At 32.3% G+C, this 20,560-nt stretch overlaps 1 protein-coding gene across 6 annotated transcripts in view; it reads left to right on the forward strand.

The window, feature by feature from the left end:
- The window catches only part of LOC143906304 (inositol 1,4,5-trisphosphate receptor-like), a 42,016-nt gene extending 22,126 nt beyond the window's left edge, over window positions 1-19,890 (forward strand). The window contains exons 6-47 of one of the 6 annotated variants that reach the window (XM_077422302.1): window positions 854-1,348; window positions 1,545-1,683; window positions 1,857-2,068; window positions 2,183-2,509; window positions 2,586-2,732; window positions 2,825-3,126; window positions 3,189-3,303; window positions 3,376-3,551; window positions 3,643-3,798; window positions 3,871-4,021; window positions 4,098-4,251; window positions 4,733-4,756; window positions 5,275-5,623; window positions 5,700-5,865; window positions 5,961-6,183; window positions 6,256-6,797; window positions 6,871-6,986; window positions 7,115-7,250; window positions 7,341-7,598; window positions 8,938-9,015; window positions 9,875-9,995; window positions 10,103-10,245; window positions 10,870-11,057; window positions 11,146-11,257; window positions 11,721-11,828; window positions 13,713-13,830; window positions 13,911-14,143; window positions 14,209-14,347; window positions 14,508-14,794; window positions 14,875-15,384; window positions 15,462-15,611; window positions 15,690-15,882; window positions 15,955-16,077; window positions 16,156-16,328; window positions 16,425-16,589; window positions 16,668-16,848; window positions 16,929-17,021; window positions 17,105-17,262; window positions 17,327-17,492; window positions 17,599-17,759; window positions 17,828-17,989; window positions 18,104-19,890. In XM_077422302.1, coding sequence (XP_077278428.1) covers window positions 854-1,348; window positions 1,545-1,683; window positions 1,857-2,068; window positions 2,183-2,509; window positions 2,586-2,732; window positions 2,825-3,126; window positions 3,189-3,303; window positions 3,376-3,551; window positions 3,643-3,798; window positions 3,871-4,021; window positions 4,098-4,251; window positions 4,733-4,756; window positions 5,275-5,623; window positions 5,700-5,865; window positions 5,961-6,183; window positions 6,256-6,797; window positions 6,871-6,986; window positions 7,115-7,250; window positions 7,341-7,598; window positions 8,938-9,015; window positions 9,875-9,995; window positions 10,103-10,245; window positions 10,870-11,057; window positions 11,146-11,257; window positions 11,721-11,828; window positions 13,713-13,830; window positions 13,911-14,143; window positions 14,209-14,347; window positions 14,508-14,794; window positions 14,875-15,384; window positions 15,462-15,611; window positions 15,690-15,882; window positions 15,955-16,077; window positions 16,156-16,328; window positions 16,425-16,589; window positions 16,668-16,848; window positions 16,929-17,021; window positions 17,105-17,262; window positions 17,327-17,492; window positions 17,599-17,759; window positions 17,828-17,989; window positions 18,104-18,190 — 8,037 coding nt within the window. In that variant the 3' untranslated portion in view covers window positions 18,191-19,890. The remainder of the gene's footprint in view (window positions 1-853; window positions 1,349-1,544; window positions 1,684-1,856; window positions 2,069-2,182; window positions 2,510-2,585; window positions 2,733-2,824; window positions 3,127-3,188; window positions 3,304-3,375; window positions 3,552-3,642; window positions 3,799-3,870; window positions 4,022-4,097; window positions 4,252-4,732; window positions 4,757-5,274; window positions 5,624-5,699; window positions 5,866-5,960; window positions 6,184-6,255; window positions 6,798-6,870; window positions 6,987-7,114; window positions 7,251-7,340; window positions 7,599-8,937; window positions 9,016-9,874; window positions 9,996-10,102; window positions 10,246-10,869; window positions 11,058-11,145; window positions 11,258-11,720; window positions 11,829-13,712; window positions 13,831-13,910; window positions 14,144-14,208; window positions 14,348-14,507; window positions 14,795-14,874; window positions 15,385-15,461; window positions 15,612-15,689; window positions 15,883-15,954; window positions 16,078-16,155; window positions 16,329-16,424; window positions 16,590-16,667; window positions 16,849-16,928; window positions 17,022-17,104; window positions 17,263-17,326; window positions 17,493-17,598; window positions 17,760-17,827; window positions 17,990-18,103) is intronic. The other 5 variants (XM_077422305.1, XM_077422304.1, XM_077422303.1 and 2 more) reach the window with 5 other exon arrangements.
- Window positions 19,891-20,560: the final 670 nt, after the last annotated feature.

The following is a 20,560-nucleotide window of genomic DNA, read 5'->3' on the forward strand; positions in this document are numbered from 1 at the left end:
TTTATGCTTGACCGCATATTCTTATAACGTATAATAGGGGGCGATCTGAGTAATAATAGATTTATCAATACCGCTAGGGGAGCGGTTTTCCTCTCAACTTCTTTTTTCGCAAAGCGATCATAAAAACTGTTTGGTATACATCCATTGTATTGACGTAGTTATCTTGTAATAGATAAGTCTTGTATAGATAAGTGTTTGTGCTAATTAACGAGTTTTCCTTCTTCGCGATATTGTTGCCATGTCGGAAAATAGAAGCGGCGTTAAGTTTCTAGCAAATAATTAAATTTCCCTTTTACATTGTAGCGCATTGTTGCTAAAAATTATGAAATTATAGCGCTTTGATCATCGGCAGATCAGATAACGTTGTGAAACGAACATTATGTTGCACCTATGATGTATTATATAGATGTATTATAGATTGTGTGTGTGTGTATATTCGATCGCAAAGGTATAGCCATTAGACGTTTGATTAATTTCTGCTATAATGTATTCTTCATGAATCATCGATTCTCTTATCTTTTATTGATCTAGATATTATATAAGTTAATTAATCATTTTCAGTCCATATTATCTTGATTTATACGTTATATATTCTATCATACATTGCAAAATTATCTACTTATTATAGCTTCTATTTAATTTCCGGAATAACTCATCGTATTAAAATACAAACTCGTTCGAAATATGCACAGCGAATGTTGTACAATGCAAATATATGAGAATATGTAATTAGCATAGAGAGATTAATTTTATCGACATTGCGCTGCGTGCGTTTATAAATAAATTTATGTTATATTTATACGCGTTGCACGTACGAATACAATTATTTATGTTGATTCTTTTTCTGCGGCAGTTGCTGCATCTCAAGTCCAACAAATTCCTGACGGTAAACAAGAGGCTACCGGCGTTGCTGGAGAAGAACGCGATGAGGGTTTACTTGGACGCGAACGGAAACGAGGGCTCATGGCTTTACATAATGCCGTTCTACAAGCTGCGCAGCGACGGTGACAGCGTCGTCGTCGGCGACAAGGTGATCATGGAGCCGGTGAACTCGGGTCGTCAGGGCCTCCACGTGGCCGCCAATTACGAACTGAGCGACAATCCCGGCTGCAAGGAAGTCAACGTCGTGAACTCGTCCACCTCCTGGAAGGTGACCCTCTTCATGGAGCATCGGGAGAACCAGGAAGAGATTCTTAAGGGCGGCGACGTGGTGCGACTGTTTCACGCCGAGCAAGAAAAGTTTCTGACCATGGACGAGTATAAGAAAAAGCAACACGTGTTTCTCAGAACGACGGGCAGGACCAGCGCTACCGCGGCCACCAGCAGTAAAGCCTTGTGGGAAGTCGAGGTGAGATGAGCTAATCAAGTTTATATAAATTTATTTATATAAGGATGCTGTATATTTTATTTAACGTGCAACAATCGAAATTGAGCTTTTGAAATTTCACTGTTCGAATTCCTGTTGTACGAAGCGTTTATGCTGATTATTCCGGGCGCGTCTGTTTCTTATAAGTAATGCATGCTATTTATTTATTGATGAGTAGGTGGTGCAACACGATCCGTGCAGAGGCGGCGCTGGCCACTGGAATTCACTCTTCAGGTTTAAACACTTAGCAACTGGCCAATATCTCGCCGCTGAGGTTGACCCGGATGAACCACGGGAACCCGTGAAGGGCAAGCGCGGTAAGGCATACAGATACTTTGAAATTAATATACTAGAGTACACATCTAATATTTTTAATTGGAAAATGTTTCATTATAATTGTATTATAACTTGTTCTAAAAATATTTGGCATTTGTGGTTAATGAAATAAGGGTAGGGATTGATCATTCATATACATACGATGATTTAATAGATCCACCTGGACCGGTCTACAGATTAGTGTCGGTGCCGCATAGTAACGAGATTAGCTCGTTATTTGAACTAGATCCCACAACGCTAACGCGGGGCGATAGTCTGGTTCCGCAATCGTCCTTTGTTAGATTACATCACATATGCACAAATACTTGGGTCCATTCAACAAGCGTCCCGATCGATAAGGATGACGAGAAGCCCGTGATGTCGAAGGTACTATAGCATATTCCGGCGATTATAATTCTTTTGCGTCAGATATTGTAAATAAAGTTCATGAATGGAAGAAATACTAATTAAATTACTCGGGCTTTTTTAATTACTTGTTAGGTGGGTTGCGCGACCAGCAAAGAGGATAAAGAGGCTTTTGCCTTGAGATCCGTGTCGCCGGTCGAAGTGCGTGATTTAGATTTCGCGAATGACGCCTGCAAGGTGTTGACGGCGATGAACAGCAAGCTGGAAAAGGGGACGATCTCGCACAATGAACGAAGAGCTGTCATTAGCTTGCTGCAAGACATCGTATACTTCATAGCTGGATTAGAGAACGAGCAGAATAAATCCGAGGCGTTAGAACTGATCGTTACAAATGCCGTGAGGGACCGCCAGAAATTATTGCGCGAACAGTACATTCTTGGCCAGTTATTCAAAATATTGCAGGTATTTCAACTTGACATTGATCGTGCAGAAAATAATATCAGTGAAAACGAGAGCGTCTCAAGACATCTAATTACAGGCTCCGTTCTTGGAATCTGCAGAGGGTGAGGGACCATTTCTTAGGATAGAGGAGCTCAACGATCCGAGACACGCTCCATACAAATACATGTTTCGTCTATGTTATCGAATACTCAGACTTTCTCAACAGGATTATAGAAAGAATCAGGTATTGTAATTTATATTGCACGATATATAAATTTATTATATTGTAAATTACATATTATTATAAAAATATTTTATATTCTTTTTCCTACATAGGAATACATTGCTAAATATTTTGCCTTTATGCAAAAACAAATCGGCTACGATATTCTAGCGGAAGATACCATTACTGCGCTTTTACATAATAACAGAAAGTTGTTGGAAAAGCATATAACAGCTGCTGAAATAGAGACATTTGTGGGTCTCGTTAGAAAAAATATGCGTAACTGGGAATCGAGATTTCTGGATTATTTATCGGATCTATGTATTTCTAATAAGAAAGCAATAGCTGTGACACAAGAATTGATTTGTAAAAGCGTACTTAGTGAAAAGAACAAAGATATTCTGATAGAAACAAAGTAAGTACGACAAACAGCATGAACAGTGTATTAATTTCTCTGATACATTTTATTTACTTTAGAATGGTGAAGACCCAGGTAGAAGTTGAAGATATTGATGAGAAGCAAGAAAATGCCGAACCAAGAATCACTGTTATAGAAGAGTTTGAAGTTCTATTGGAATGGAATAATGGAACTGTTAGTATGCTTAATAAGTAATTTATTAAAATGTAGTGTATGGTATGCAAATTAATATGATGTTTATTGCAGAATTCAATGTCTTTGAGTGAATTATCAAGAGGAGCGAAAATGGGAAACATTCAAGACGCAGCGATATTAGATTATTACAGGCATCAGTTAAATCTCTTTAGTAATATGTGCTTGAATAGACAGTATTTAGCGCTAAATAATCTGTCACCACACTTGGACATTGATCTTATACTTAAGTAAGTACATTTATCTTTAAAGTAAGGATTATTTTTAAGTTATATGATATTATATGATATATCTTAATTTGTGGAATTATTTTTTTTACAGATGTATGGAAGATGAAACAGTGCCATACGAATTACGCGCATCATTTTGCCGACTAATGCTACATCTTCACGTAGATAGAGATCCGCAAGAACAAGTAACTCCTGTAAAATATGCTCGTCTTTGGTCAGAAATTCCGTCAAAAATGAGCATAAATGAGTACGTAAAAAAATAATAATTAAATATGCATATTAGAAATATGTTTAAAATATTTCTTTTTCGCAATTCTAGTTATGATACGAATAAACTGCCGGACGAAAATAAAGAGGCTGTTCGTACTAGATTTAGTTCGACAATCATGTTCGTTGAGGATTATCTGTGTAACGTTGTCGCGAAAATGTGGTCTTTTGGCGATCAAGAGCAGAATAAGCTCACATTTGAGGTACACGCAATTTCTTGTTTTTTTTCCTATTTTTCGAAATATAATAGGTTATAATTAATTCGCTATATTTCACTAGGTTGTAAAATTAGCACGTGATCTAATTTACTTTGGATTCTACAGTTTTAATGATCTATTAAGCTTAACAAAGACATTGCTTAGTATTTTGGATTGTATATCAGAGAATGAATCCACTGATGGAAAGACGGGTATACCTACGGGTGATATTGATTGTAAGTTTAATATTTCTGTTATTTCCATTTGATAAGACATAATTATATTCTGTACCGTTTATTGACAAATTTTTAATAAACCCCATAAACAATAGTAGTGAAGACATTTCGATTCATTTATATATATACCATTCGCGTGCATGGTAGTAATCTCGTAATAACAATAAAGTTTGATCTATTTTCTTGCATTACACAATGCATTGAATGCGTCACTGATATAATAAATTTTCCCTCCTATTCTTTCAATCATTTTTATGAGCAGTTTTTACATTCTGGTTTCGCATTGCTTTCGGAAATTTGTATATAACGTTCTTTTTTATAGTGCTGTAATATATTAGTATTATATGTAATCCATGCTTCGCATTATATGAATATCCCTTTCATAATAATATACCTTTATGCAACTATGGTATATTATTGTGTGGTAAATACCATATGGTTTAAAACTAATCAATTTACTCTTGTAAATATTTCATCCCAGCTGATACGGATGATGAGGAGGCAGGTAATATCCTATTAGAAAGCTTATGTTAAAAGCTAACTAAACTGTAATATATGTGGAATGAATATTAATAAGATTAAGCATGCAATCTTATCATTATACATTGTACCAAGTAGCTTTACAAAACTTTCAATTGCTTAAAAACAGCTTTAATTGCTTCTTTATAATTTTTTATTGTCAGAAGTGAGCACAAGAAACTTGAATATAAAAATATTATATATTAACAATTTATGATATGTAATATCCTTAATTATTAGACAGATACAATCTTTATTCTATTTCATTTTTTGGAATAAATCTTGTCTTTTTTTCCATAACAGATAACAAAATAGTCACTATTTTATATGTTAGTTTATTTAATATTTTTTAACATAAATTAAATTTTTCTGTTGTTTACTATAATTTTTAATTGTGTGATATGTAAATATGTAATATTATATATATGTATAATATTATACAACTATTATATATAGATTTCTTTTTATTTATTGACTTATAAATTTCTATTTATTATAATATAGCTGAAGGAGGTATTCTAAGATGCATTGGCGATATGGGTGCTGTGATGACGAATTTAACATTAGGACCAGCCGGTCAAGTGCTAGCTAGCTCTTCTCCAAGACCAAAGCCATTAATGAAGAAGGAATATCCCTTAGTGATGGACACAAAGCTTAAGATAATCGAGATCTTGCAGTTCATTCTGGATGTTCGATTGGATTATAGAATCTCTTGTCTTTTGAGCATATTCAAACGAGAATTCGATGAGACAGCATCGACGGCTGCGGAGAAAACGGGAGACGTTAATCTAGGACAAAAAGCTATTGATTTAGAATCAATCGGTGCACAGGCAGAAGGAATATTTGGTAGCAGGTAACATATTTTTGGATATAATGCATGAAAAGTGTATCTTATAAAATGTTTAATTTCTTGTTTTTTTTTTTTATAGCGAGGAATGCGCAGCGCTGGATTTAGATGGCCAAGGAGGTAGAACATTTTTACGCGTTCTATTACATCTGGCTATGCACGATTATCCTCCATTGGTCTCTGGAGCCTTACATTTATTATTTAGACATTTTAGCCAAAGGCAAGAAGTTTTACAAGCATTTAAACAGGTTAGACCTTTTTCGGATGTTGAAGTATAAATTATTAATGAGTATTTATGAGAATAATGAAAGAAATTATTTAATAATATGAACATGGTTAACAGGTGCAGCTTTTGGTTTCGGATAGCGATGTAGAATCATACAAACAAATAAAGGCAGATTTAGACATTTTGCGCCAATCTGTCGAGAAATCTGAGCTTTGGGTATATAAATCCAAGGCAACAGAGGAACATGGAAATAAGAAGAAGAAGAAGAAGAGTAAAGAAGAAGAAGATGAAGCTACAGTTCCTCGCAAAACACCTCTGTTATCTACATTAGACAAACAAGGTTTTTGTCTTATTAATTGTTATTTCATAGATTTTTTTAAATGAAAAGTGAATAAAGAATTATTTCTTAAAGGGTCTGCTATTGATTTGGATATCGGACCACCCTTACATCCCGATCAAGCGGAAGAATATAAAAAGATTCAGCAAATACTAATGAGAATGAACAAATTATGTATTCAAAATCTGCCAGGCGGCCAAGTAAAGGCACGCAAACACGAACAGAGACTTCTGCGCAATGTCGGAGTACATACAGTCGTTTTGGATTTATTGCAAGTTCCATACGACGTCAAGGAAGATGTCAGAATGAACGAATTAATGCGCTTGGCACATGATTTTCTACAAAATTTTTGTCTATCTAATCAACAAAATCAAGTTCTTCTACACAAGCAGCTGGAGCTGTTCTTGAATCCCGGCATAAGAGAGGCGCAGACAGTATGTAGTATTTTTCAGGATAATTCTGTTCTTTGCAATGAAGTCGGTGCGAAAGTCATACAGCATTTCGTACATTGCATAGAAACACACGGAAAACATGTGCAATATTTGAAATTTTTGCAAACTATAGTGAAAGCTGAAAATCAGTTTATTAGAAAATGTCAAGAAATGGTGATGCAGGAGGTGAGATGCCATTACATTATATATCCATAATTTTTGTGGAATATTTTTCTACTTATCTTTATTTTTATCATAGATGGTTCAAGCCGGAGAAGATGTTTTAGTCTTTTACAACGATAGAGCCTCGTTTAATCAATTTGTGGAAATGATGCGATCTGAAAGACATCGAATGGATGAGAGCAGTCCTCTTCAGTAAGTTATTTCAGTGTATTTCTAAAGTGAGAATTGTATATACATATTTTACAATGTTCTATTTTCTGTCGATTTATTTGAATGTCCGAGAATGCCAGACAGAGTATATGGAAATTATCGTGTTTTAGGTATCATGTAGAGTTGGTAAAACTTCTAGCTTGTTGCACGATGGGCAAAAACGTCAATACGGAAATTAAATGTCATAGCCTCTTACCGTTAGATGATATTGTTGCTGTGGTGTCACATCCAGACTGTATACCAGAGGTGAATCTCCTTCCGAATTTTTAGCGCGCTTATATCTGATTAAAGTAAATATTACTGACCCACACATTGTATATGAAATTTATAAATTAGGTGAAAGAGGCATACATCAATTTTCTCAACCACTGTTACATTGACACAGAAGTTGAGATGAAGGAAATTTATACGTCGAATCACATGTGGTCTTTGTTCGAAAAATCTTTTATAGTTGATATGGGTTTAATTGCCACGTCCACCCACGATCGACAACATGCGGATACATCCTTGGAGACTTACGTAACAAGTTGTTTAATGAACATCATAGCCACATTTTTCAGCAGTCCGTTTTCCGATCAAAGCACTACCGTACAGGTAATATCTTCATTTATTATCATGGAAAAAGAAATATTAATTATCTTTAACCGCGTATATGCGTGTGTGATGTGTATGTATATACGTATATACATACATATATATATACACAAATATATACATTCTTACGTCTTTTCTTTCCAATTAATTAATCTATATGTTATAATATCTTATTGGTATATTTAGTCTTTCAATGAATATAATTTCACAACACAGTATTTGTTTTAAAATATTTTTTAACACCAATTTAATTATATTAGTTGTTCACATTGGGCGAAATTTGCAATTCACGCTTACCCAGAATTAAATACCCAGAATTAATATTGATAATAAAGTTTATGTGGTGTTGTTTTGGCACCTTACTCGTGGTGGAAATTCTGTTGCACAAATTTTATCCATAAAAATGGATTTAAACCTACTTATTTTTAAATTATAACACAATTTTTCGTACACAGAAACGAAACATTCATCTGAAAGAGGTTTGCTTATAGTATATTTTAATAATGTATATCTACATATTTAGTTTGTACTGAATATTTGCTAATTTTGAATTTCAATTATGATTGTTAAAACATACAGATATAATTATTAAAATTCTTATTTATCTTAAAGCTTTCGTATTTATTGTTTCATTACAAAATTGAAATTTATGAAAAAAAAAAGATTGGAAATCTTGTAAAGCTTGCATTTTCTCATTAGTGTAATCTCAAACTGTATGAATAATATAAAAATTAAATCGGTATAATATAATATTTAATAGAATTGAAAACAAAATAATTTTATATTATGTATAAGCTAGTTACATTATTATAATTATTATAATTTTTGTACTTTTTGCTTAAAGGGGGATAATTAAACAAAGCAGCACAAAACAGCAAACATGTATTCTAATTACAAAGTATATGTCGGGATATACTTCATTTAACAATCTCTTGCTTTGCATGCAAACACATTATAAATTAAGTTCACTTGTTAACCAAGTACATATCACACGTACACACATATATTGAGAAACATTTTTTTGAAATATAATTTTTGATAAAGTATATATCTTTTATTAATCAGAATTTTATTATGCGTATTAAGTTCTACCTAATTATTAAGTGCTACGATTTTTATACGTTATTATCTAGAATAATAGATAATCATAGAATACAAGTGTCAGTTATATCAATTATATCAATTATATTGTATGATGTGTGCTTGGTCATTGCTGAAAGCATCAGTGGCATGTTCTGTGTTTTTGGCATGCGACACCTGGCCTTTGAATCAACAACATTGGTTTATTGGGTCTATGGGTACTGTCCGTCTATATGGTGGTGGGTTGGTTTACTAATAGAAACATCTGCACGAGGCTAGACTATATTGGAACATCAAGGAGTGCGATCGGAATACAGATAATAATCTTTCTGGCTATGTGAGTATCGAATGCTAGAATCTTTTCTTAATGTTGGGTAAATACAATATGGTATATGGTGTCTACAATGTCAGAAATAATAGTTATGAAAATATTTTATAAAATCAAGAGAAAGTCTCACTTGGTTGAACATAATAAATATCTATTCTTTTAAGGAGTATAAAGAATTCTGTATTCTATTTGTAGATTATATATATTACGATTGGGGGTGTTATACTAGAAATGCTTTAGCAGCACAGAGCGACTGATGTGTTGTAAATACAAACTGCATTCTCTTCTTTATGTACGCCTGTATCACGTGTCTCTGCATAATTAACACATTCATTGTCATTGAACGCACTCATTTATAAATCATTTCTATTGGTGCTAACTATGATTGTTATTATGTCCCCTATATTATTCTCGAAATATTTTCTCTTGTTCTATCTTTCTCTCTATGTGTTTTCCAAATTATTCTAACTTCTAAGACAAAGTTTGCACAATTCATATGGCATGCATTATATAATATTTCTTTATTCAGATTGCTTGGCAATGAGTGTGTTACATTTTATGCAAGATGACATTTTAATATAAGGATATAATTTAAAGATGGTGTGTTATGTATAAAAATAAATAATAAAAAAGTATATAGATTATCTATATGATTTAAATTTGCGATGTTACTGAATATGTATGATAATAGTAACAAAGTTATGATATAGTGATATAAAAATTTTGGAAAAAAAAGTTTTATAAAAGATATTATTTAAAGAAATATATAATACAACTTAAATGTAATTTAAGATATTTAGGAAGATATTTAATTTTGCTATTATAATGTGGACAATTTCAATTGATTTTTGTATTTTTCATGGAACAGACAAGGCAACCTATATTTGTCCAGTTGCTTCATGCAGCTTTTAATGTATCACAATGTGCATGGCTAAATGCTGGACAAAGATTTAACGTCGAGAATTGTATACGAACACTGTCAGATGTAGGTAAATATCTTTTGGGCTTGTAAAGAAAAATTGGGAATATTAATTCGGAGGTAATATTTACTTTTATTTAAATTTGAACGATATAACATTGTCTCTTATAATTTTAGCTAAAGGAAGAGGCATTGCTATACCGACTGATCTGGAAAGCCAGGTTGCTAATATGTTCAACAAAGCAGCTATGCTGAGCAGACAAACCAGCAAATGGTTGCAAGCTACGAAACAACCAAAGATCGAACGTAGTCAGAGTCAGGTAATTTGCAACAAGAACTCTTACAAAATAGATTAAGATGGCTATACGTGCCACCGTGTGAGCAGCTTTATGTAATAAATTTACTTAAATGTGTGTACATAGAGTGACCTACATTGTGTGGAAGGCTCTAACAACGAGGTAAAGGTCACTCATGGAAGCATAGCACTTTGTTAGTTTAGTGATGCTATGTAGTGTGTTTGTTAAAATTAGCATACTGTTACATATAGGTCACATGGGCTTCGTATGTTTCATTCGAGACATTAATTAGTTATAGTTACACATACTCATGCTTACGCACGTATATACGAGAGGTGTACAGCAAAATAGAACTAGATTTAATTTTAATAAAGTTTATTTAATATTTAATTTCACTACATGTTAATGATAAAATAAAAATATCTTAATATGTATTAAATATCTAATCTTAATATGTAATAAAGTATTAAATACTAAATATGTTGTATGAGAATATATTAGATGATTCGTATTGTGAAACGTGTTTCAATTTTAATTATAAATAGTTTATTGTAGCGTAGATTGTGTAATAAAAACTCTTGTATATACAAAACAACTTGATTAGTTAAGGCAATCATTTCTTTATTAATACTGTTTATTTTTATTTAGCTTATGCGTCTAGATCGAAGTATTATAGAAGGTCTACAAGACATAGTGTCTTTGTTAGAAGAACAATTGAAACCCTTGGTACAGTCCGAATTATCTTTGTTAGTGGATATCCTCTATCGACCCGAATTGCTGTTTCCTGCAGCTACTGATGCGAGAAAGAGATGTGAAAATGGTGGATTTATCAAGAGGTACAAATTTTACTTGCAGTATATTAGTGACGTCACGTGCAATATAAATGGATTTATTATATATTACTACGCGTATCTTGCTTTACAGATTAATTAAGCACACTGAAAAATTGTTAGAAGAAAAAGAAGAAAAATTATGCGTCAAAGTCTTAAGGACACTCAGGGAAATGATGGCTATCGATCCTGAATACGGAGAAAAAGTGAGTGTCGCGGAATTGAGTTTTGCATGAAATTACATGAATCATTTATCATGAGGAAGATATATAACACCGCATCGCGGAAAAGGGCATTCAGCTCATGTAAAATAGGTTTATGGCAGTGACATAGAAAATATAAGAATATTGTTGAATATATCGCGAGATAAACGCATTGTTTTTGCGGAAGGTGATTCAAGCATTTGATCGAAAAACTTCATTCTTCATGCTGATTGCCTGGCATAAACTTACGGCGCGTTTTTGCATAATAAAGCTGAATGCCCGATCGCTCATAGCACATTAGACAATTAATACGCGATTAAATATTTATTTGGCTTGCTGCATAAAATTACGAGAATAATGTAAAAGTTATTAAGATTTCTCAATACGCCACAAAGTCTTAACGGCGGGTGAGTAGGTCTCGTAGAATAGATCTGTAGGTAAAGATGTTTTCATGCTGCGAACGAAGAACGAAGGTATCTCGGAAGAGACGGAGTCAGAAACGAAGGGCGAGTCACAAGTTGGAACAGGTTCCAATGATCAGTCTGAGAATCGACAAATGACTCAGCAAGAGCCGGTAAAAATTAAAGTAGATAGAAAGAAATATAGGCACAACGTATATGAAACGAAATTTTATACCGAATATTATGAAAAGAGATCGGTGATCCGCGTGATGTGATTTAGGACGCGCGAACGATACTTCTAACACCGCTACGACATTACATGCTGTTGCATTGTCAAAAATAAAGAGAAACGCATTTAGGATATATCATCAGAAAAGAAGAAGAATCTAGTTTAATTCATTCTAAACTTCTCTCTGATCTGCAAATCATGACGAATCATAATTTACCTTTCATTTTAAAAACTAACGAAATGATAAATATGTTGTTAACTGTAGTTGATTAATTGTGTAACTATATAAGTTGTTGACTAAGTGATTGTCCATTATATGTTATATATATACACATCGGGTCGTAAATGGTGTGGTAAAATTCCGTAAAGTAGAGAACATAATGTACGTTGTGTAGACTTTTTATGCATGCCGCTTGATTTATGCACGTTTTTATTTATCTTCTTCGTTTCTTATTACATATATATATATATATATATATATATATATATATATATACCCATTTCTCACTATTATTTTATCTCGTTCGCAATATTTTACATTAAATAAGCCATCTCTATCTCCATATAGATAATTTTATTTTGAAAAAATATATGTGATATTTATATAGATATTAATATATTATATAAGCACTAATACATAAAATGATTGTACGTGAAAGTAATTTTGATTCACGGTACAAAGTAACAAATAATAAAATTGATAAATATGTTTACAATGTGCAATTACAATATACTGTTATAACTCTTTTTTTTTTAATAAAAGAATCGTTATTTCACTCTGAATTTACCGTGCATCGAAGATTTTTACGAACTTTGAAAATTTCTTTGAAAATATTATTTCTAGAGTTTGTTTAAGAAAAAATATATGTATACATATCTCTCAATATTATTAAATACAAGAATATAAACATAATCTGAAGCTTTTATAGATAGATATATAAATGTATATAAATTATGTAGTAAGATGTACCAATACAATGATAGATTCTATATATTTTAACAATTACATAATTTTATATAATGATTATAATATGTATTATATATTTTTTAATTTTTAATACTTTTAGGCACTTGAAAGGGAATCACGTATACTGTGAATGTGCAATTTTTTGTAATTTTATGTAAATTTTTTTTGTTAGTTCCTTATACACTCCAATAACATGAATGTGTTATTTATTATTATAGATAGTTGAATATTTATACTTACTTATTCAGTTGACATACTTTGAGCTTAGATATACATTGATATACCAAAATATCATTGTATGCATATCCAAATATCCAAAATATAAGTGTTGCTATTATTCACTTTTATGTGCTTTACCCCAGGATTACACTTTTCTATTTGTGAATACAATTTTACACCTTTATATAAATTTTATCTTGCATAAATTTAATCACTTATTGAAGTCTTCAATTTTCATATGATCTTCACCGATTATTAATGTACAAATGTGTGAATGTTGTTAGCAATTACATTAACTTTACCTTTTTTTCCTCATATTGCACTTTATTCATATATTTTGTCTCCAGAGTTAAAAATTTTATGTCAATGATACAATGAGATTTTCTACACGCATCCTAAATTGCACAAGACATTTCTCACATCTTTTAAGCACATAAAGCACCGACTTTGTAAATATATAATTCGAATTCGTGCATACATATTATTTGCGATATAGAACTATTTGTGAACATATGAAGAGGATATCTGTACTCTCTAGATCTCTTTTTTTTTTTATTAATGTTGTGCACTATGTATTGGTACATCATTTCGATTTCGAATGTGCGATAGAATGCTGACGTTAAATACTTCTTTTTTCCACAGGGAGACGCATTGAGAAACAATCTTTTGACGCGTTACTTTGGCAAAAGTTTTATACAAAATCCAGAGAATGTTGATATTGGAGTATCGCGTAGCGCGACTATTACCCACGGTCCAGGAGGTAGGTCGTCAGAATACTATCTGTACTAGATTTTATTATTTGTATACTTAAAATAGCAAACTGATAATTGTTATTTACAGCGAAGATATTAAGCCGAGCTGGTAGAACCTTGCACGATGTGCAAAGTCATCTCGACCGCGAAGGTGCTTCAGATTTAGTGGTAGAATTGGTGATTAAGAGTGTACACTCTCCGAGCATATTCGTAGAAGTTGTGGAACTGGGTATCGCACTCTTGGAGGGTGGAAATCCCATTATACAAAGGAGTATATTTAATAAATTAATGGGTGCCGATTTAAGTCAATCGTTCTTCAAGGTACGTTAGTCTCGCAATTTTATAATACACACAGATATTATTTCACGTTATTATTTCCCGCACAGGTATTTTACGATAAAATGAAAGATTCTCAGCAAGAGATTAAATCTACCGTGACAGTAAACACATCTGACATGGCAGCGAAAGCACATGAGGATAAGGAGGGCAAAGAAGTAGACAAGTTGTCGCGAAAACGTGGATCAGGTATAAAATAAAATAAATACTATCACTCGGAAATAAACTAAGCTATTACCTTTCATTCTAATTATTTACGTATATATTACGTATAACAAGCATACGTAAGTGTGCTAAATAATTCTATATATATAAACTTATTAAATGTTTATATACTATACATATGTAGGAAAGCCTAATGGAATGGTAATAACCGATGAGATGCACGAGGAATTGAATCAGGTCGCGGCGTCCAATGCACAGGCGTACGCAAATATACGCAACGGTCTTGGATCTGGCGAAGACGCGGCAAATAACGCGTTAGACGATTTAAGCGAAAAATCAGATAAAAATAAAAGTGGCGGTTCGTCTGGCGCTGAAAAGGAAGAGGGTCAATTGAGTCCTAAAGTTCTAGTGATGCAACCAATTTTGCGTTTCTTGCAGTTACTCTGTGAGAATCACAATAGAGAATTACAGGTGCGATATCTATCATTTTACCCGAATTCGTATTTTTATTTGATGTGCATTTTGCATATTAATAATCATCTTTTCCGTAGAATTTCCTAAGAAATCAAAATAATAAGACAAATTTCAACCTGGTGTCGGAGACGCTCATGTTTTTGGACTGCATTTGTGGCTCTACTACCGGCGGATTGGGCCTTCTTGGCCTTTACATTAACGAGTACAACGTAGCGCTGATTAATCAAACTTTGGAAACGTTGACGGAATACTGTCAAGGACCGTGTCATGATAATCAAAATTGCATTGCCACACACGAGTCTAACGGCTTAGATATTATAACGGCATTGATACTGAACGATATCAATCCTCTGGAAAAGACCAGAATGGATCTGGTACTGGAATTAAAGAACAATGCCAGTAAACTGTTATTGGCGATTATGGAGAGCAGAGGCGACAGTGAGAACGCTGAAAGGATTATGTACAACATGAATCCGAAACAGCTTGTTGATGTAGCATGCAAGGCTTTCCATCAGGAATCATTGGATGATTCCAACGACATCGACGATACTTCGACGAATGCAGAAGAAGGAGTGTCGCCCAAAGAGGTAATAAATAATATATTTTACGATTAACAAGAGTAAATTTAATTAATCTTTTAATTTTATGTTACTTTACTTTTTAGGTTGGGCACAATATTTACATCTTGTGTCATCAATTAGCGCAACACAACAAAGAATTGGCAGTGATGTTGAAGCCATCAGAGCAGAATAATGCGGATCCAAAAATTAACAAAGCATTGGAATATTATGCATCTCATACGGCTCAAATAGAGGTGATGTAGCTTTTGTATAAATGGAAATAGAGTTTATTTTGAAAAGTAATATGCTTTACCAATATTTTCATACTTTAGATTGTAAGACACGATAGAACACTTGAACAAATTGTCTTCCCGATACCGGAAATTTGTGAACTTATAACGATGGATACAAAAATAAGGGTGCTGAACACTACAGAACGAGATGACCAAGGATCGAAAGTTTCCGATTTCTTCGAGAGAACGGAAGACATGTTTAATGAAATGAAATGGCAAAAGAAGCTTAGAGGTACGTCTATTGATTAAACACAAATTAAAATAGATTTTGTGTTATACATTAATTCTTATTTTTAACTTACAGGACAACCAATGTTGTTCTGGATGAGCAGTTATATGTCGCTATGGAGTAACATTTTATTCAATTGTGCCGTTCTTATAAACCTTATTGTAGCGTTCTTCCATCCGTTTGTGGATTCTGTGCCTAGTAAGCTTTTAATTAGTAAAGTTTGAATCTTTTAGACATTATGTCTTAAAAAATAACGAATATCTTTGTCCCGTTTAGAACTCAGTTATCATCTATCAGCTTTAATTTGGACGGTCATGCTTGCGTCTGCTGCTATCGTTATTACTTTGCCAAGGGAGTCCGGTATACGTACATTTGTTGCATCAACGATATTACGATTGATTTTTTCTGTAGGCCCAGAACCGACATTGTGGCTGCTCGGTTTAGTTACGGTAAAACATATACATATATATATTCGAACGAGTGATGTAATTATAATATATATTACCTTTTTACTCATTTCTGAATGCATCATATTTATGTTGCAGATTGGATTAAAAGTTGTACATCTTATAAGTATTATAGGTAATCAGGGTACTCTGACTAGAAGCGTAGAGCAAATAATAACAAATATCGAACTTTTGTACCACATGTTATATTTAGCATTCTGCGTTCTGGGAATTTTTATGCATCCATTTTTCTATTCAGTTTTAGTAAGTAATGAAGTGACTGACTTTTTTGTGCTCTTTTCATAAACATGTGCAGAATTATAATATTGTTATTCCTTTCAGCTCTTTGATGTAGTTTATCGCGAGGAGACTTTGCTCAATGTAATAAAATCCGTAACTCGAAATGGAAGATCTATTATACTCACGGCTGTGCTAGCCTTGATTTTAGTTTACATGTTTTCCATTATCGGTTTTATGTTTTTCAAAGACGACTTCCTCGTTCCTGTGGACGAAGAGATTATATGTGAGTTCAATCTCCTGCTAGTTTTATATAAGCGTGCTTAATTCTATGAACAATGACTCAAAACTTAACTTAATTTGTAGCTTCCATTGAGCAGAAAGTTGCGGGTACTTGCAGCGCTGGCAACAAGGAAAACTGTGAAGCCACGGAGACTGTATCACGTTATGCTAGCGAAGGTAGACACATATATATATATTGCAATAATATAATTTCTTTTTATTTAAATGTGGAAGTGTATTGAAATAAATTAATAATACAGCAAATGAGCGAGTGAGTAAACCCGAAATAATTAATATCGGCGGAGAGTTGAAAGAACGAACGTGCGATTCACTCGTCATGTGTATCGTTACCACGTTAAATCAAGGGTTGAGAAATGGTGGTGGAATAGGAGACATTCTACGAGCACCTTCCAGCGCTGTAAGTACGAAGATATTAAAAATTATGGTAAATTTACTTCATAAAAAACTTTGTTATATTCTAGGAACCTCTGTTTGTTGCAAGAGTCGTATATGACTTACTATTCTTTTTCGTCGTGATAATTATTGTTCTGAATCTCATCTTTGGTGTGATTATTGATACCTTTGCGGATCTCAGATCGGAGAAACAGCAGAAGGAATTGATTTTGAAAAATACTTGTTTTATTTGTGGTAATTATTTATTGGAATCGATATATCATCGATTTTATAATTTCCACATACTGTAAGATATAGTATATTTTACGACCTTGTATTAAATTACTGTTCTTTTTTACAGGCTTGAACAGATCAGCTTTCGATAACAAAACAGTTTCCTTTGAGGAACATACAAAACATGAACATAACATGTGGCATTACCTCTATTTCATTGTCTTGGTGAAGGTGAAGGATCCAACGGAATTCACGGGTCCGGAATCATACGTTTACGCCATGGTTAAGGTAATAGTTCATAGAGCTTGAAAAATTTGGGCGATGCTTATACCTTTAAGCTCTATGTACTTTCACAGGATCGGAATCTGGAATGGTTCCCGAGATTGCGGGCCAAGTCATTAGCAGCGGACGAAGGTGAAGGAGAACAAGTGGAATTAAGGAGTCTGCAGTCGCAATTAGAATCCACGCAGATGTTAGTCAAATGTCTGTCCCAGCAACTTACGGAGCTTCGTGATCAGGTAACAATCACTGATTCTTCAAATGACTTGGAAAATCAGCAAGAACGTCCAAGAGATTGAGAGCGGTCAAATGGTATTAAATACAAATAACATAATTTTTTTTCTCATTAATAGATGACGGAGCAACGAAAGCAGAAGCAGCGGCTAGGCCTTCTGAATTCTGCTTCTGCAATATTGCATAATGTACCCACGCAAATTTAAGATATGTATTTTATAGTTTCTTTCTTATTCTGGACGGAATCTCAGTTTGATACTTTAAGACGGTACATACGTAATATTCGTGTGTTCTTAACTGGCATTTAAAAATGAGAATTATACCGAGTGGGTAACCCGAGGCATTTTTACGGTTTTGTTCCTAATTTTAATGAAAGTCAAATACGCGCTTAGGGCATTAAGATTATCATTCTCCCTTTACTGTAAAGGCTCTCGGCTCAGTTTATTGATCAGTTATTAAGGAACTCGAATACCGTAAATTGCATTGCCTATCATTGTATGAATATTGTTATGCATATATAGAAAAATTAACCGTATCCATTGATATATTAGAACAGAGATAAATCACTAAAATTTTTTAATTACTAAAATGTTATAAGGTAATATTCTAATATCTTTTAGAATATTCTCATTTTTATGTGATCACTATATTATATTTTTAGTTTTGTTATTATAATATATATATATATATAGATTATATAATAGTATCAGTGTTTTATAATAGTTATAGATTTTATATTCTTTTTTGCGTTATTGAAGCTATGGTTGTGTTACGCGAATTTTCTTTTGGTAGATAATAAAGATTTTTTTTAACTAGAAATATGATTAAAAATATAATTGTAAAATTGTACAGATTTTCTGTATTATATATTTAATTACATATATTTATAGATCATCCGTTTTTAATAGTTCAGAATAATTCTTATTTTGTTGGTATCACATTCTTTATGATTACATAATCGATTATTTTCTTACTTTGTGTATTAGATGCAATAATATATGCTTTAGTGAAAGTACATATCTAATTTCATAATAATAAAACGCTCAAATTTTAATTTTGTAAAAATTGTTGAAATTTGTATCTTGCAATATTTAGATTGATACATTGTTAATGATTTATAAATGCGGTTGGAAGATATATGCATAATTGCGAATGTGAAAGATTAAAATTTGCATTTGGGATATCAGATTGTTGGTTCAGTGTTCATGATGATAATCACTAGCAATATCACTAATGTATAATTAACGAAAACACGGTAATTAATAGGGATCAATGGACTCTTATCTAATATGTATAGGAAAAAACTTTTGAATTTTCAGATTATAATGGACGAGTTTTAGAATGTTGTTGTCCGACTATTGATTGTTAATATATAAACGATAGTTGACATATTATAAATTTTAATCAAGTTGTGTTATTGTATTATGATAATAGATGCATTAATTGAACATTGCATGCCACAGAGCTGTTATTATGGAGCTAAAATTTAACTCCTTTTGAAAATAATATACTTGAGATTTGTGTCTATATGCGAATATATAATAATATATACATTTTATTTGTTTTTAATGTAATATCGAATTTAATGCAATTGTATATATTTTATTAGGTATCGTAATCGTCTAGAAAAATGAAACGCTGTTACTTAGAGCAAATTACTTCTCTTTATCCCCTACAATATGTTATTAATTATATGTATATCGATCTCCTCATATTTTCTCTTTATTTTATGTTGGACATAAATATACTGTTAAGCTCTTTAAATTTAAATAATATCTATTAAGACATGTTACTTTTAATGTCTATCTCATGCGGTCGTTTTTATTATATGATATACATATGTAGCTACATTATGCATGTAGATTGCGTTCATACATGTGAATAAATTATGTTCTTTTTTAATGAAGTTACATTTATTATGTGATTCTTATATTCGCGATATGATAATTTTTTATAGATTCACTCACAAATTAATATGTTAATAATATAGAAAATGTTTGTGTGCTTTTATGATCAAATAGAGTGCAGCGCGCGAGAGAGCACGCACGCATATATGATATGTAGATAATATTTTATGTAACAACGTATAAATTTCATATACATTAATAATGTATTTTAAATATATTGCACATTTTAATATAAGAAAATGAGAATGGGGTCTAATTATAATTATTTTAAATTTTTTATGGTGTGCTGTATTTATCTTGTTCTTCTCCGCATTTAGTTTCGTGAGATTAAATACGCGAGCAAATATTAACTAGTACTTAATTTAAAGTGAAGTAAGTAATGAATTTAAAAAAAGATTTTTAAGTACGATGAAAGAGATTAATGACACATACGTGTTAATTTAATTATTTGTATATTCCGATTTTTTTTAGTTTTCTTTTTAGTTGCTAGAAATGATTAAAACTGCGATTACTATATTATCCACTTAAATATTTCATTATCGTAATAAAACGCATTTGATACTGCAGTACGTTGCTGATGCATAAGTAAAGTTAATACGAAATATTATAAAACCAGAAATAGCGGTATAAAATGTAGAGAATGTTACATATTAATAAAAAATATGTATA

Source organism: Temnothorax americanus, unplaced genomic scaffold (assembly GCF_048541705.1).
Source record: "Temnothorax americanus isolate GAGA-0224 unplaced genomic scaffold, ASM4854170v1 Scaffold7, whole genome shotgun sequence".
NCBI lineage: Eukaryota > Metazoa > Arthropoda > Insecta > Hymenoptera > Formicidae > Temnothorax > Temnothorax americanus.